The sequence below is a fragment of the Neoarius graeffei genome, chromosome 26 (genome assembly GCF_027579695.1).
Source record: "Neoarius graeffei isolate fNeoGra1 chromosome 26, fNeoGra1.pri, whole genome shotgun sequence".
In the NCBI taxonomy this organism is placed as follows: domain Eukaryota; kingdom Metazoa; phylum Chordata; class Actinopteri; order Siluriformes; family Ariidae; genus Neoarius; species Neoarius graeffei.
The window spans coordinates 16,368,814-16,387,351 of NC_083594.1; the positions used below are offsets into that span (position 1 = coordinate 16,368,814).

The 18,538-nt window shown below is 39.8% G+C and overlaps 1 protein-coding gene across 7 annotated transcripts in view; it reads left to right on the forward strand.

Annotated features, from left to right (window-relative positions):
• The window catches only part of pcbp4 (poly(rC) binding protein 4), a 259,012-nt gene that overhangs the window by 208,326 nt on the left and 32,148 nt on the right, over nt 1-18,538 (forward strand). For 5 of the 7 annotated variants that reach the window (XM_060910937.1, XM_060910936.1, XM_060910938.1 and 2 more), the window contains one exon: nt 7,405-7,476. The exons of the other annotated variants lie outside the window; for them this stretch is intronic. In XM_060910937.1, coding sequence (XP_060766920.1) covers nt 7,405-7,476 — 72 coding nt within the window. The remainder of the gene's footprint in view (nt 1-7,404; nt 7,477-18,538) is intronic. 7 annotated transcript variants of the gene reach the window in all.

The window sequence follows — 18,538 nt, forward strand, 5'->3', positions numbered from 1 at the left end:
GAACACAAGTGATAATAATAATTATTCTATCCACATTCACTGGATATGAGCAATCGCACACTCTGATTGGCTACTCTACTACTAGGCTATCAGCTCATATACCATGAGTAGAGAAAAACAAAATGGTGGTATCAAGTATTTAAAAGAAACAGAAATAGCTAAAAGAATATAATCGTGGGCCCCCACCCCAGACAAAATTGCCTGTTCCACACTCCAGCCCAGTCGGTGGCAGTAATGCACCTTTAAGTTGGTTTGTCAACCACCAAAAAACCCCAAAAGAACAACAACAAAATGGCGGCGTGTGTTGCTGAACCGACCGAGGACGAAATAAAAATTCTACTCGAAAAAACAAAACAAAAAAAAAAGCAACAAAATATGGAATAAAGGTATTTGATGGTAAGAGCGTTTTTTTTAATTTCTCAAGAATTATCGCATTTTTCACAAATTGCTACTGTCGTTTCGCCGCTTTGTTTACATTCTAAGCGGAAAGAATTTTTTCAGACGTTTTGTATAAAGTTTATCTCTCAAATTTGCAGAAAATAAAAATGCTCCGTTTCTCAAAATCCAGTGAACGTGGATAGAATAAAACAGTTATTCCACTCAATCTCGTCATACATGACTTATAGCCAACTCAGCGCCACGCACCTCATCGTCTGTCAGCTCATTTACGACTCGATTTTGTGGAATAACTGTTAATTAACTTGTTTCACAGACACTCCACAACTACAAATGAATAAAAATAATATACGTGACGTGCTTCAAAGAATTGTCAAACTGCTGTGGCATGAGAGGAATAAAAACACTTCACCTGCTGTTGATGATTATTTTCCTGAAACACAGCCTGTTGATTTTTATTCCTTCCATATCAGTTTTGGAAAATGAATAGCTATAATGCAAACATGAAGCATTCTGAGAACCGAGTCATCGTAATATTCATTAATAAAAGTGAAAAACAAAGTGTTCTGTTCATTATCTTGCCTTCTTTCAATTAAAAGACATTGTCTAGACCAGTGTTGTAGTTGAATCACTAAACCTCGAGTCCAGTCTCGAGTCCCCAGTGTTCAAGTCCGAGTCAAGTCCAAATCATTAAAGAAAATTTCGAGTCGAGTCCGCTATTCATCAGAGTCGAGTCTGAGAACAACACTCCAACCGCACCATTTGACGGTGGCTATTTTAACGCCATTGACATTAGTTTGTTCTTGAACATGACGTATGAACAGGTGAATGTGCTTCTTTTTATCAGGGAGTGCGAAGTATTCTGTCAGAGATGGTTGGGAGACGGATGTAAGTGCAGAAGGTGTGTTTATTAATACAAGTGAAGAGACGTAAACAATCCAGAACGGCAGGCAAAATCGTAAAACGGTGAAACAGGCAATAGGTCAAGCGAGGCACAAACAGGTTATCGTAGACTCGGCAGAATCAAAGACGAGAAACAGGAAATCAGGGATCAGGAAACCAAACAAGGAAATAAAGCTCGATAACGTGTCAGCAACGCAACTCAATACTTCGCAAAGTAAGTGCATTTTCACAGTTTTGATATACTGTAGGTGCGCTGATTGCGCCTTAATCCTGTGCAGTTGCGAGTCATTTACGGCGCGCACGAGAGTCCGCTTGGTGCACGCGCTGTCCGGAACGCACCCGAGAGTCTATCTGATGCACGTGCCAAGGTGTGCAGGTGTGACACTCTTGCACAAAATTAGTACAAAAATTAATGTAGATATAAATATCTTATGCTAAATTATGATGGCATGTTACAAAAAATAAAGAAAAAATCCGAGTCCTCGTCTCCAATTTATGAGTCCGTATGCAGTTAATGCACGAGTCCGAGTCATCAGTGCTCAAGTCCAAGTCAAGTCACCAGTCCTTAAAATTAAGGCATGAGTCCTGGACTCGAGTACTACAAGCCTGGTCTAGACACAAGAGGACCATGAAATAAAACCATGTTAGTCTTAAAGAGCAAGAATTAACACTGAGGAGCGTACATGGCAATAGATGTAAAAAAACTAAAGCAAATGATGTCTGAGAACAGGGTTTTCAGATATTCACTTTTACACAGTGCTTTCTCAAACAGCACTTTCTTGTATTTGTTTTTGATGAAGGAGGAAAAAATGTTCTGGCTATAGGACGCAGACTTTTTTGTATGAAACCAGCAGGATTCGGACAAACTCCATAAACATCGAAGCTGTAAACCAACGAAGATATGATTGTTGTCTTTTTCAGTTATTGTCTGTTTTAAACTTGCAGTTTCTTAGATATTGGTTTTGGTTTGAGTAATGTTAACATTGATTTCAGGTGAAAAATTCGCTGGAATTAGGAACGTCCCGATGTTCTGTTGTTACATCATGGTAATATGAGGCGCTTTCAGACCAAACAGTTCGAGGAACTTATTGAGAGGAACTATCCACTGTGAATTACATACAGTACCAGTCAAAAGATTCGACACACCTCCTAAATCAGTGGCTTTTCTTTATTTTTATTCATTAAACAGGCACTTCATGTCTTAAAGTAATGATGGAAGTTGTTTCTCTTTACTTAGTTGAGCGGTTCTTGACATAATATGGATTACTACAATTATTGAATAGGGCCATTTAGTGTATTTTTATTATTTACTATTTACTGTTTGATCTCAAACACATTAAGAAGGCAAGAAACTCATCCACTAATTATCTTTTGACGAGACAGTTGTTAATTGAAAAGCGTTCCAGGTAACGACCTCATGACGCTGGTTAAGATAGTGTGCAAAGCGTCATGAAGGTAAACGCTGGCTTCTTTGAAGAATCTAAAATAGGAAACATGTTTTGTTTTGTTGACCGCTTATTTCCATACATGTTCCAGATGTGATCTCATAATTTTGATGCCTTCAATATTGTTCTACAATGTAGAAAATAGTCAAAATACAGAAAACCCGATGAATGAGTAGAATAGGGGTGTACAAACTTTTTTGACTGGTACTGTAAGTTCGAGTTGTTTTTTTCTTTTCCGCTTGCATTGGTGCCATCGGTCGGAATGCTGCAGTGATGTAAACCTGTTTGCTAGCGTGACGTTAGAAGGAAATGCTAGTGAAGATTTTTACATTTTGCTTATATGCGTCAAAATCCTGCTGTATTCCCTGCATCGCATAAACGCTTAATAAAACCTGGACTTCACGGTCGGTCAATTTATCCATGGTTGGTTTTTTTTCCCCTTTTCTTTTTTCCATTTTTTAACGCTAAAGTTAAGAGTCATAGTTTACACGGGTTTTTGAATATGGCGGTTAGTCGTGCTGCACTGGCTCATGTTTGACCAATCAACATACAGTGGTGTTTGAAAGTTTGTGAACCCTTTAGAATTTTCTATATTTCTGCATAAATATGACCTAAAACATCATCAGATTTTCACACAAGTTCTTAAAGTAGATAAAGAGAACCCAGTTAAACAAATGAGACAAACATATTATACTTGGTCATTTATTTATTGAGGAAAATGATCCAATATTACATATCTGTGAGTGGCAAAAGTATGTAAACCTCTAGGATTAGCAGTTAATTTGAAGGTGAAATTAGACTCAGGTGTTTTCAATCAATGGAATGACAATCAGGTGTGAGTGGGCACCCTGCTTTATTTAAAGAACAGGGATCTATCAAAGTCTGATCTTCACAACACATGTTTGTGGAAGTGTATCATGGCACGAACAAAGGAGATTTCTGAGGACTTCAGAAAAAGCGTTGTTGATGCTCATCAGGCTGGAAAAGGTTACAAAACCCTCTCTAAAGAGTTTGGACTCCACCAATCCACAGTCAGACAGATTGTGTACAAATGGAGGAAATTCAAGACCATTGTTACCCTCCCCAGGAGTGGTCGACCAACAAAGATCACTCCAAGAGCAAGGCGTGTAATAGTCAGCGAGGTCACAAAGGACCCCAGGGTAACTTCTAAGCAACTGAAGGCCTCTCTCACATTGGCTAATGTTAATGTTCATGAGTCCACCATCAGGAGAACACTGAACAACAATGGTGTGCATGGTAGGTTTGCAAGGAGAAAACCACTGCTCTCCAAAAAGAACATTGCGACTCGTCTGCAGTTTGCTAAAGATCATGTGGACAAGCCAGAAGACTACTGGAAAAATGTTTCATGCATGGATGAGACCAGAATAGAACTTTTTGGTTTAAATGAGAAGCATTATGTTTGGAGAAAGGAAAACGCTGCATTCCAGCATAAGAACCTTATCCCATCTGTGAAACATGGTGGTGGTAGTATCATGGTTTGGGCCTGTTTTGCTGCATCTGGGCCAGGACGGCTTGCCATCATTGATGGAACAATGAATTCTGAATTATACCAGCAAATTTTAAAGGAAAATGTCAGGACATCTGTCCATGAACTGAATCTCAAGAGAAGGTGGGTCATGCAGCAAGACAACGACCCTAAGCACACAAGTTGTTCTACCAAAGAATGGTAAAAGAAGAATAAAGTTTATGTTTTGGAATGGCCAAGTCAAAGTCCTGACCTTAATCCAATCGAAATGTTGTGGAAGGACCTGAAGCGAGCAGTTCTCATCTCATCTCATTATCTCTAGCCGCTTTATCCTTCTACAGGGTCGCAGGCAAGCTGGAGCCTATCCCAGCTGACTACGGGCGAAAGGCGGGGTACACCCTGGACAAGTCGCCAGGTCATCACAGGGCTGACACATAGACACAGACAACCATTCACACTCACATTCACACTTACGGTCAATTTAGAGTCACCAGTTAACCTAACCTGCATGTCTTTGGACTGTGGGGGAAACCGGAGCACCCGGAGGAAACCCACGCGGACACGGGGAGAACATGCAAACTCCGCACAGAAAGGCCCTCGCCGGCCCCAGGGCTCGAACCCAGGACCTTCTTGCTGTGAGGCGACAGCGCTAACCACTACACCACCGTGCCGCCAAGCGAGCAGTTCATGTGAGGAAACCCACAAACATCCCAGAGTTGAAGCTGTTCTGTATGGAGGAATGGGCTAAAATTCCTCCAAGCCGGTGTGCAGGACTGATCAACAGTTACTGGAAACGTTTAGTTGCAGTTATTGCTGCACAAGGGGGTCACACCAGATACTGAAAGCAAAGGTTCACATACTTTTGCCGCTCACAGATATGTAATATTGGATCATTTTCCTCAATAAATAAATGACCAGGTACGGTATAATATGGTTGTCTCATTTGTTTAACTGGATTATCTTTATCTACTTTTAGGACTTGCGTGAAAATCTGATGTTGTTTTAGGTCATATTTATGCAGAAATATGGAAAAAATTCTAAAGGGTTCACAAACTTTCAAGCACCACTGTATGCTTACGTCTGGACCAATCACCGTACACTTACCGTATATCACTCATGGCTCCTCTTGTGTTAGGTGAGTACCAACCCTGAAGTTGGAGATAAAAAAAAGGTTCCTGCAGTGCAGAAACATGAAAAAGGGGAACTTCTTCCAACAGTTCAAAGAACTCTGAAAAAGTTCCTCCAGTCCAAAAGCATCTTTCATATTTCAGTAAATTACTGAAACTACAAGTCCTAAACTTTTTTTTTTCCCACAACAACAGTTCTGTTCAATGTTCACAAAAAGGATACTCATATGTCCCTTTGCTTGTTGCCATCATTATACCTTAACCAATGGTACCTTTAAAATGGTTACCAGGAAATGTCAATATAGTGTACCTTTAAAAAAAAAAGAATCAAAATATATGCACTTTTCTAAAAAAAAAAAAAACACACTAAAGGAAAAAAGGTGTACCTTTGATGGTGTCACCCCGGCAACAAGGAATAGTACATTTGACTACCTTTATTGTGAGAGCGAGAATATTGGGCATGTTGAATATCCTGATGCTTCATGTTACCTGAATACTAGCACAACCCTAAAAGTACTCCGCATTCTCTTTGTGAGCCCATTAGCGTGATTACTACTCTAAACAAACACGCCTTTCATTTCAGACTAACCCTCCCGTAATCATTTAACACCCTGAATGATCTCGCGTCACGCTAACTTATCATTTAAGCAAAAGTGGAATGGCTGTAATGTTTATTCACCAGTGCTCTTATTAAGATCAATCAGATTCATGAATATTCATCATGATTAAAACTTGTTTTCGAGTCCCTCACTGTTCCTCCCGTGCAAAAAAAAGAAAGAAAAAAAAGAATTGGAGAAGAAGAAAGTTCGGATGTGCGCAGTGTTGATACATCGCCCTATCGTTACGACTGCAAGATATAGAGGATATTACACGGTTGTGCGAAGATATGAAGTTTATCTACGAGTGGTGAACATATTCACGAACGAGTGAAAATTTTTCAACACGACAAGATAAGCTTCATATCTTCGCGCCACCGTGTAATGTTCTTTAGATCATATGTACACATCCACAAAGAAAAAAAAATGTGCAAGTTAATCAAAAGAATTTTAATTTCTAACCGGCTCGCCATTTTGACAAGGCGCGTCTAATCTGAAGGAAAACACTGGGAGTGATATCGGAGTGAAATATCAGGAATTATTACACATACAGGACACTTTTGCGATGGGATAAAAACGTGTTCTGTTCCCTTCTAGCAAGTTTCATACCTTTGGTTCGATAGCATGCAATATTGTTAGCATATCGCTTATCCGAAGTGTATTACGTCACTGTACTCAATGGAGAATGAGCGTTGAATATGGTTTACGATATTGCATGGTTGTCAAGACAGCATGATGTCACACGTCGGAGACGTAAAACTTCCGCACTAGCGAGCGACTGAGACAATTTGTAAACAAACATGGCCGCCAGGTTTGCTTTGTTAAATACGGAAGATTTTGAGATAGTTTTGAAAGAGAAAGACGCATTGAACACCCGAAAGGAACTTGTATGTTTCAGGATAATAATATCGGCTAGCTTTTTTTCATGGTATATCAGATGTATTCCATTCAGCTACTCATCTTCGACTCGTTCAATATCATGCTAGCTGAATGGAATATATCTAATATACCACTCAACGCCAGCCAGTATTATTTAAATATGGCACTCAGATCCGCGATGTATCTCGTATGAAAAATGCAAGTTTTTCAACATAAGATAAATTTCATATCTTCAACCCAACATGCGATTTTCTTTTTATTTTCGAGACACATTTACAAACAAAAAGTTCCCAAATTAACAAAACAATTTATCGATTTTCTCACGAGTGACAAATAGAGATTTATGCCACAGGTTTGGTTCTCCATGTCCCAGATGTAGCTCGTGTGAAAAATACGAGTGACGTATTTCCCAGTAAAACACTCGTGTCCATATAATATCAATGTTTATCAGTGGAATGAATGTCTAGCCTCTTTTCTGCTTTATTATATATGTTTAGATATATGGTTTGTAGCAATGATGTGCAAATGAAAGCCTTGGTTTGTGTGTCTCTGTCCCCGTCTGCCTCTTTAAGGTTTTCGAAGCTTCTGAGTTTGGGTCTCACCCTCTTTTCTCAGTGGCTCAGGGAGCTCTGGATCTGCAACAAGTGAGTATCATATTGATAACGGACATCAGATGGGCAACTAGCTGGCTGCTGCATCTTTACGGTAATTTTTAATCGAACTGCCTCAGTGCATGGAGACAGGCTTTGTTCTCCTGCCATGCTACATGTCGCATGTTGCAACCAGATTTGCTCTTGAGCCAGGGAGAACGACTGCACAAAATCTCCCTCTTTTTCCCCCCCACTTTCTTTTAGGTTTGCGCATGGCTTTATTCCTAGTTCTGACTGACAATTTGGCCAAACATTCAGTCAGCAACATCAAATGTAATCAAACAGCCAGGACATTTTGCACCGGCTTCTTTAGCTTTGCACTGCAGCTACAAGGCTAATATTGCTAACGAATAAAAAGTAAATATGCTGTAAACGTTCAACTTTGTACATACAAATAAACTGGAACACTATCATCATGGAAATTACTTGCAGTGTACATTTCTCAACATCGCTTGAATCTGATAAGCAATGTGCTCTTCAAAATGGCCGCCACCACTGATATTAGCTTTTTCGTTCTTTTTTTTTAAAACATTTATAGACACCAGATATCTGACACAGTGTCAGAAACCACTTAGGAAAGTCTCATCTCATCTCATTATCTCTAGCTGCTTTATCCTGTTCTACAGGGTCGCAGGCAAGCTGGAGCCTATCCCAGCTGACTACGGGCGAAAGGCGGGGTACACCCTGGACAAGTCGCCTGGTCATCGCAGGGCTGACACATAGACACAGACAACCATTCACACTCACATTCACACCTACGGTCAATTTAGAGTCACCAGTTAACCTAACCTGCATGTCTTTGGACTGTGGGGGAAACCGGAGCACCCGGAGGAAACCCACGCGGACACGGGGAGAACATGCAAACTCCACACAGAAAGGCCCTCGCCGGCCCCGGGGCTCGAACCCAGGACCTTCTTGCTGTGAGGCGACAGCGCTAACCACTACACCACCGTGCCGCCCCACTTAGGAAAGTACAAGACATATTTTGAAGTGAGAGTATGATGATTTAATTCTATCACATTTGCACAAAGTCGAGTAGCTGTATGTTTTTCTGACATATTAGCCTCGCTGTAGGCGGCACGGTGTTGTAGTGGTTAGCGCTGTCGCCTCACGGCAAGAAGGTCTGGGTTCGAGCCCCATGGCCGGCGAGGGCCTTTCTGTGTGGAGTTTGCATGTTCTCCCCGTGTCCGCGTGGGTTTCCTCCGGGTGCTCCGGTTTCCCCCACAGTCCAAAGACATGCAGGTTAGGTTAACTGGTGACTCTAACACTACGTTCAGACTGCAACCTGAAATGACCCATATCCGATTTGTTGTGAAATCCGATTTTTTTGTTAGGCCGTTCACATTACCAATTATATGAGACTTGTATGCGATCTCCAATATGAACGGAAAACGACCCAAAAGTGTCCCGCATGCGCAAATTGACACGTAATAAGCACATCTACGTAATACATAAACAAAAAAAAGCGCACTCTTCATGTTTAATGATTTCTTTTTTTTTGTTTGTTTGTTTGTTTGTTTAATTATCTGGTTAGTGTTAAAGTGTGAGGTCTCGTGTGTGTTTTTGTTTCTGAACTGAAATGAAAACGTGTAGCCTGGTAACGAGGGTTGACTCCTAAATGTCTCTCTAATTTCTATATAAGTGCACTACATGTTACTAGGAAGTAATGGATTTTTAAACTCTATATAGTGCACTCGAGCTTCAGTAGGCAGTCGTTTGGGATACGGCCGCTGTATTACCAAACTCTTAATTCAGGCTTAATAATTTGCACATATTTATTTCGTCATATTAATAAACTTTTTCTACATTTTTATAAATATTTATTTAGATTATTTATAGCCAGCTGAATTCTGCAACTTCTCTCAGCGCTGGCTCAAGGTGCATAAACACCAGTGCAGTTTGCTATGGAGATGAGGCGAGACCTGGCGATGTGGTTTTTGTGGCGGCGGCAGAACTCACACAATAATCTGATTAATGTGGGCAGCAGACTAATGAGACCGAAGGTGTCAAATTACTGGAAATTTCCAGAACAATCTTATAATCTTGTAATACAGGGTGGTTTAAGTTATAAATTAGTTATAGAAACTGTTTTATTTAATCAGGCGAACAGATAAACATCCAGGTCCCTACCAAATCCACCATTAGCTTGATCAATTCTATAAAAGTCTATTTAAATTCTGAAAACTGTACAAATGTTGTTGTTTTCCACCAAAGAGGCGGGATTAGCCAACGCAGAATAGTGAGATTTGTCTCTTGTTGATGACGTGTAGGTCGCATGAATGCGACCTGTCCGGTCAGACTGCAGTCGCATGTGAAAATATCGGATATGCATCGGAATTAGGACCACATATCCAAGCGGCCTGGGTCGCATGTGAAAAAATCGGATCTGTGTCGTTCAGATTGTCAATAACAAATCGGATACAGGTCGCATATCGGCAAAAAAAATCGGATATGGGTCGTTTCAGGGTGCAGTCTGAACGTAGTCTAAATTGACCGTAGGTGTGAATGTGAGTGTGAATGGTTGTCTGTGTCTATGTGTCAGCCCTGTGATGACCTGGCGACTTGTCCAGGGTGTACCCCGCCTTTCGCCCGTAGTCAGCTGGGATAGGCTCCAGCTTGCCTGCGACCCTGTAGAACAGGATAAAGCGGCTAGAGATAATGAGATGAGATTAGCCTCGCTGTGTGTGAGCAGATGTGCATTAGCCTTGTAGCTACGGTGCAAACACAAACTTCAGACAACCAAACAGGACTTCTGGTGGAAGAGCAGAGATGGGAACATGAAGTTTTTGGCTGAAGTGGACCTGTGTATTCCTTGAGAATGATGGTTTATAGGATGGTCTGCAAACATTTCACGTTATTCTCAGTATTTTGCCCTCAGGGTATGTAGCGATCTAGCCTTCTTGTCGGGTTTGTTTACAACTCGTCGAATCTAAAAACTTAAAACAGATCGAGCTCTTTTTTGAAGTGTTGGTGTGCTCCGGGGTTGCACAACTTTTTCCTCATGTTTTATCTATGAAGTGCCATGACACAAAGTTACATAAAATGCACATGTGCTCACATCAGCCACACACGGCAAGTGTGTGAAGTCGTGTGGAAATGTTTTTGCGTAAACCAAACCGAACTTAAAGTTCATGACCTGTTTACAAAAGTTGGTTTTCTTCATATTTTCGCATGGTTAGGTTTTTTGCGATCAACAATTTTTATTGAGCAGATAAGTATAGAAGGCCAGAAGAAAACTATATACAACAGGGAAAGTGAGCTCATAAAAAAAATTAAAAATAGATAAATAAAACATCGCAGATATACAGCCATCAAAAATGAAAATACAGACACTTGCAGTTTTTCAGAATGTTCTTCAGTGACAATGTTCCAAGAGGTAATGGTAGGAGGTTTAGCTTTATTGATTCTAGCTGTGGAGCGTTCTAGCAGTGCAATATTTTTAAAATCAGAGAGCCAATTTGAGGTAGCTAGGGATTAAACCAGTGCTTTAGAATGTTTTTTTTTTTTTGGCAGCTGTCAATCTGTGATCCAAAATCCCAAAACCTTCATATTGGAGGACACTCCCAAAACATGTGAAAGTATGTGCCTATTTGATCAGAATTACAATGTGTGCGTAGAGGGCTTGAGATTCTTCCCATTTTGTGCAGTAGGTACGGTGTAGTGGAGGCTCTGTGTATCAATTTGAAATGAATTAACTGATGCGCAGGATTCTTGGACAATGAAGGGATGCGCTCCCATATCCACGTCCAGTTGGGACTGGACTCATATCTAATCAACTCTTTGTCCCATATTAAATTAACAGGGGGTGGCTTGTGGGGTGGCACGGTGGTGTAGTGGTTAGCGCTGTCGCCTCACAGCAGGAAGGTCCAGGTTCGAACCCCGTGGCGGGCGAGGGCCTTTCTGTGCAGAGTTTGCATGTTCTCCCCGTGTCCGCGTGGGTTTCCCCCGCAGTCCAAAGACATGCAGGTTAGGTTAACTGGTGACTCTAAATTGACCGTAGGTGTGAATGTGAGTGTGAATGGTTGTCTGTGTCTATGTGTCAGCCCTGTGATGACCTGGCGACTTGTCCAGGGTGTACCCCGCCTTTTGCCCGTAGTCAGCTGGGATAGGCTCCAGCTTGCCTGCGACCCTGTAGAACAGGATAAAGCGGCTAGAGATAATGAGGTGAGATGAGGGGGTGGCTTGTAGGTGTGAGCCAGTAAGTCCTTGTATATAGGTGAAATAGATCTATATTTGGGAGTAGCCATTTTGACAGTGGATGAGGAGGGATATTCTTCCCCCAAGGAACACCATATGCTTGAAGTGTAGATCTTAATCTGAGATACATACCATAAAATACCAAATAATAGCCCGGGCGATTATTTGTCTCAATCACGTAAGAGACCCGGCGCGTATTAGAGACTAGGCGGCTATTTGGAACAGGCGATTAATTCCTTCTTCACAAATACCTTCCCCAAAATCTACCTCAAAACGGGGAAAAAAATCATTCTCAGATAGGCCTACTTTTAACCAGTATAACTTACAGTTTGTTTAGAGTTAGATTACAGATAGCACGGTGCCGACTTCGGGGAATTTTGAAGACGCAGAATGCATCTTCGCATGGCACAGTCGGGGTGGATAAAGGATAAATCACACACCTTTTCCTGTTAATGACTAGTTAAGCGCATGCTTTACAAAATAATCAAGAAACCACACCATTGTCTGTGCGCAGCACTGTGATTTAATTACTCTGCAAAGTTATGGTCACTTGCTATCACCCTCACCCATGCAGCCTCCACCCTTTGCGCTTCGCGATGTCTGTCAATCTGAAATTGCATGGAGGGCGCGACGTTGAAGCAACATAATTAGGGTGCGAAGTGTCAAACCAAAGGGTTTTTTCTTATGCTGAAAAATAAGTGACCTGCAGTGGCTACATACTGTCATCTTGCATCACGTTTCTCTCCAAGACGTCTCCCTATTTGGCCGATATGAGCCTATTCCCCGAGTGAGTTGGTACGGTGGCTCGACCCCGTAGAAAACTTAAAGTTCGGATGAAAGTTAGTTGAATAGGTTACTGACTTGTAGGCCTACATGTTGCCTGCCTGACGCGTGCTTCTGCCCAACTTGCACGACAGATTACTTGTTGAAAAGGCCCCTTGGATTAGATTGGCCGCGAGCAGACTGAAATGCATGTTAGAACGCTCTCACCTTTTTTGTAAAGCGTCTTCCAGATCCGAATGGGTAAGGGCAAGTGAAATGGTATAAGGTCTTTAATAAAACTCAGTGTGTGCTTTGACGCATGCATTCGGCAATTTAGGTCGTTTAACAGAAGCAGCAGTCCAACCTTGGAAACCCGCAGTCCTCAATGTGACCACACATGCTGGCTTTCGTTGGGTATACCCAAAGGGGTGGCTAAGACATCTGTCAAAAGTTACGGAGTTGCATTCCTCAAGAAATATTACGGTAGACCAAGATTATAACATTGAAATGGCATGTTTATTATCACGTAACAAAATGTTGTAAACAGTATTATAGAAATAATTTCATTCATTCATTCATTCATTCATTCATATTGTTTCGGTAGAAAACTATGCAATGCAAAATCGTTTAAACACCAGAAAACCAGAAAAGTGCTGGGCCTCAAGATTCTAGATAGAACGTTCGGACGCTTTTTTTTTTTTTTAGACCCCGGCGAGTATTCGGAACCGGCCTTTATTTGTCACAACACACGCGTACACCCGGCCGTTAAAGGGAACTCGGCGGTTAATTGGAACTCGGCTATTATTTGGTATTTTACGGTAAAATAAGAAGAAGCAGGTCGTGAGTAACAGTGTCTTATGTTCTGAGGCCATTCTCGTTAAAGATGTCTTTTAAAAGAATGACACCTTTGTCAACCCAAGATTTACTGTACATGTGACGGGTTTATTGTCAGTCAGAAGATTGTAATTTTTCCGTATAGGAGATTGATTGGTGAGTCTGAGTGAGCTTCCCAGATAATTTTCAATGTCATGCCATAATTTCAGTAAGTTAAGAACAATATAGTTATACTTGGTTTTAGATTGACCCTTTGGGGTTCCAGTGAATAAAATATCTTCAAGACGGTGAGGGTGGACAGACTGTTCTGCTAGGCCTCGCCACATCACTTTTGAGCTTGTGTCCATCCAAACTCTTAGGGATTTTATCTGGAACACCCAAAAATACAGTTTGAAGTTTGGGAGGGAGAGACCCCTTTTGTCTTTAGGCTGCTGTAGTGTTGAAAATTTAATTCTTGGGCGTTTATTGTTCCAGATAAATAAACAAATTAGGCGTTTCAGTTCAGAGAAAAATGTTTGAGGAGGAGAAAGTGGCAGCATAGCGTATACGAAATTTAACCTAGGAAGAATATTCATTTTTTTACAGTGGCAATTCGACCTTAGACTTAACGGTGCCCATCTCTGCAAGTCATACTTAATATTATCAAATATCAGTGTGTAGCTCTGTTTTACAATATGCTGACGTGACCCAGATATTCCTATTCCCAAATATGTGAGTTCAGAAACAACAGGTATGTGAGATGGTGTACAAGTCTTTTTGGCTGCATCATTAAGGGGCATCAGGACAGATTCGGACCAATTTATTTCATATCCACTTCGTTTACTGAAGTCATTGAAGATCTGGAGACATCTTGGGATTGACTGTACTAAATCTGAAATAAGAGCAATATCATCTGCATACAGAGAGATGTGATGATTTATGCCTTTGACAGAAATTGGGGAGAGGACAGTATCTAATCTGATGGTCTGGGCTAAAGGCTCAAGAAACAAAGCAAAAAGCAGTGGGGAAAGAGGACAACCTTGCCGGGTGCCTCTTTGAAGTCTGAAGGGATTGGAGCACTGTTGTCCTGTAGAGACTGTTGCAGTAGATTCATTTTATAAAACCTGTATCATGTGTATGAACTGACTACCAAATCCAAATTGTTCAAGAAGTAGCACAAGTAGGTCCACTCTACGCAGTCAAAAGCTTTTTCCGCATCCAGAGAGAAGACCGTACACAGGATTCTTTGAGTGAGGAGGAGACATCAATTATGTTAAGTAAACGCCTAATATTATCAGAGGCTAGTCTACCACAGACAAAACCTGTCTGGTCGTAGTCAATTAGTTCGTCTGTAACTGTCTGAAGATGTTTAGAGAGCACGTTTGCATACAACTTTGCATCAATGGAGATGAGTGAGATGGGGCGAAAGCTACTGCACAAATGTGGGTCTTTCCCTTTTTTGAGTAGTCGGGATATTAAAGCAGTGTTTTGATCCCTGTGTAGGGAGCCATGATCAATTGCATAATTGAATGAATTTAAGATATTTCCCAGAGCTCAGAATAAAGTTCTGGTGGGAGGCCATCTAGGCCTGGAGACTTGCCCTTCTGCATGGAGTTCAGTGCTGACTTTAACTCCTTCATTGTTATGGGTGCATCAAGAGCCTGAATTTGTGACTGGTTAAGCTTTAGGAGATTTAGGCCAGCAAGAAATTCTTTGCATTTACCGTATTTTGGTCTGAAATGGATTCTGAACTATAGAGATTTATGTAATAATCTTTAACCCTTTGATGCAAAACATGGGTCAAAAGTGACCCGGCTGAGATTTTATCTTCTATATCTTTGCAATAAATTAATTCCATCATTCAGTATTCAAGGTATTCCTCAATTAACTTGTTTTTGATCATCATACATCCTTATTTTGGCGGCACGGTGGTGTAGTGGTTAGCGCTGTCGCCTCACAACAAAAAGGTCCGGGTTCGAGCCCCGTGGCCGGCGAGGGCCTTTCTATGTGGAGTTTGCATGTTCTCCCCGTGTCCGCGTGGGTTTCCTCCGGGTGCTCTGGTTTCCCCCACAGTCCAAAGACATGCAGGTTAGGTTAACTGGTGACTCTAAATTGACCGTAGGTGTGAATGTGAGTGTGAATGGTTGTCTGTGTCTATGTGTCAGCCCTGTGATGACCTGGCGACTTGTCCAGGGTGTACCCCGCCTTTCGCCCGTAGTCAGCTGGGATAGGCTCCAGCTTGCCTGCGACCCTGTAGAACAGGATAAAGCGGCTAGAGATAATGAGATGAGACATCCTTATTTTATTTTTTCCTTTCTTACTTTTTGAATAAAAAACCTTTTTGTATCACTACCCTTCTAATGCACAACCTGGGTCAAAAACGACCTGCATTCATTTTCCAGGTTATTTCATGTATGGCTGAGTGTTTCTATGATGGGTTATTCCATGCCAAATCAACAAGAGGTTATGCTCGACCATCTTAGATTTCAATGAAATTTGGAGGGCTCAGAGATACTATTAAAAGAAGTTAATCCCCAAAACTTGAGCTTCTTATCACCAATAGTTTCAGAGATACAGGCATTTGAATTTTTCGATTTTTTTGTTTTTTGCTCAAAACATACATATTTCAAAGTACAATATAATCTTTATTATGCAAGATAGAAACCTAAAATTTTGCACAGAGAGACTCAATGTCTTGTACTACAAGCTTCAACTTAGAATTTCAATGGTCATTGTATATTAGATGGTGATTTTAGCAAGGAAATTAAAAAGACAAATTTGCATTTTTTGCATTTTTAACTCATTCTGGAAGCTTGCCTGTGGCAGTAATGCTTAAACTAAGAATGTTATTCAAATCTACACAGAAATATCTACCAATTTCAGTTTTACCAAGTCTCCACTATTCCTAGTTTGTCTGTAATAGGGTTTTGAAATTCGCCAATTTCTAAAACATGCCATTTTCAGTAGCATGGATTCCAATGTGGGATAGCAGTTAGGAACTTGTAAATTTTTTTCAGTAATCCCCAAGACCCATATTTTATATTTCCAAATTTTTGTTCTGTGTCTCTCAAGTATTTTTAAACTACAGGGGTTTAAAAAATCCATTTTCACCAAATTTGAATTTTTGATATATTTTCATATAACTGATATTTGAGGGTTAATAAATGCTTCAATAAGGCTCAAGTAGGTTAGGAGACATGTTTCTTCCTCAATTTTAAATAAAATTTCAATTAAGGCTCAGTATTAATTATTTGTAAATTGATTTTAATCTAAGACTGTGTAACATTAGCAATCAATGACCAGCTATTGTGTACCAGTCAACAGCCAGCCTTATCAATATCAACACAGCACAATAGGTGACCTTTGATACCAGAACAGGTGGCTCATATCTTATAGTTTTAGAGTCTGTAAACTGCATACTTGTTCAGATAACATTATATTGCTTGAATTATATTAAATACATTGTAATACAGAGCACTGAGAAAATTTACCAATGTTATTAACTGAATGTGTTTCTTTGCAAGGATTGGATATTTTGAATAGTTGACTAGGGAATTTAATTGTGGTTGCTTTCAATTTGAGATCAGTATAAATGAGTTTGTTCTTAGACATCTAGAAATGGCTGAACTTCCTCCCTGTTCTATAGGAATTGGACTAAAGAAAGATTCTGACTGCCATAAACTAACATACAACAGAAATTGTTAGTTAAGTGATTTATATGAAAAATGACTGACTTCTTTAGTTTTTATATATATATTTACTGAAAAATGTGAAATGTTCATATATTATTTAGCTTATTTCAAAATGATAATATTTTTAAAACCATATTTCTGTGACATGAACACAAGTAAAATGTTTCCTTATCTATACAAATCATTTAGTTGTATTTATCAGTCCTTAATCATCAATAAAATGGAAATAATATAAAAAATTTGAATTTGGAAAAAATGGATTTTTTAAACACCTGTAGCTCAGAAATACTTGAGAGACACAGAACAAAAACTTGGAAATATAAAATATGGGTCTAGGATATTACTGAAAAAAATGTACAAGTTCCTAACTGCTATCCCACATTGGAATCCATGCTACTGAAAATGGCATGTTTTAGAAATCGGCAAATTTCAAAACCCTATTACAGACAAACTAGGAATAGTGGAGACTTGGTAAAACTGAAATTGGTAGATATTTCTGTGTAGATTTGAATAACATTCTTAGTTTAAGCATTACTGCCACAAGCAAGCTTCCAGAATGAATTAAAAATGCAAATTTGTCTTTTTAATTTCCTTGTTAAAATCACCATCTAATATACAATGACCACTGAAATTCTAAGTTGAAGCTTGTAGTACAAGACATTGAGTCTCTCTGTGCAAAATTTTAGGTTTCTATCTTGCATAATAAAGATTATATTACACTTTGAAATATGTATGTTTTGAGCAAAATGCAAAAAAATCGAAAAATTCAAATGCCTGTATCTCTGAAACCGTTGGAGATAGGAAGCTCAAATTTTGGGGATTAACTTCTTTTAATAGTATCTCTGAGCCCTCCAAATTTCATTGAAATCTGAGCTGGTCGAGCATAAATTTGTCAGATATTTGTTGATTTGGCATGGAATGACCCTGATATACTTTTGAAATAAATTCATTTTGTCATTTGCTTTTCCAAATATGCAGTAAATATCTTGTTTTTGTTTCGCACAAATCATCATTTTTATTTTTCCTTTCTTAAGTTATGAACAAGCACAGCTTTTGTAATTCTACATCAAGTTTACACACATGGGTCAGAAACGACCCGCATGCATTTACTACAGCGTTTGGTGGGAACTGTGAATTGTGCTTGTGTCAGACATTTCACAGCTCAGCACAGCGCCCTTTGCCCATCTAATACATGCAAGTAATGTTTTTCAATTGTTCTTACATTACCTTAGAAAAAAATTGATTATGTTTAGGTTACCTTGAGAGTGAGTAGATTACTTGTCAGAAAGTTACAAGTAATTACTATTAGCTACCGAGCTGTTGACATATTCTACTTTAGTTAGCTAATTTTATTGTAGTTGGCTTAGCTAACTACATAGTTAATAAATAAATAACTGGCCCCATTCACTGCTAAAGTAATTACTTGAAACAAATTATTATAGTATTAAGACATTTAATTTTAAATCACACTTGGATGACCCATGTGTAGTAATATAAAAAGTATTCTTGTTCATAAAGTAGGAAAGAAAAAATTAAATTAATGATTTGTGGTAAGGGGCGGCACGGTGGTGTAGTGGTTAGCGCTGTCGCCT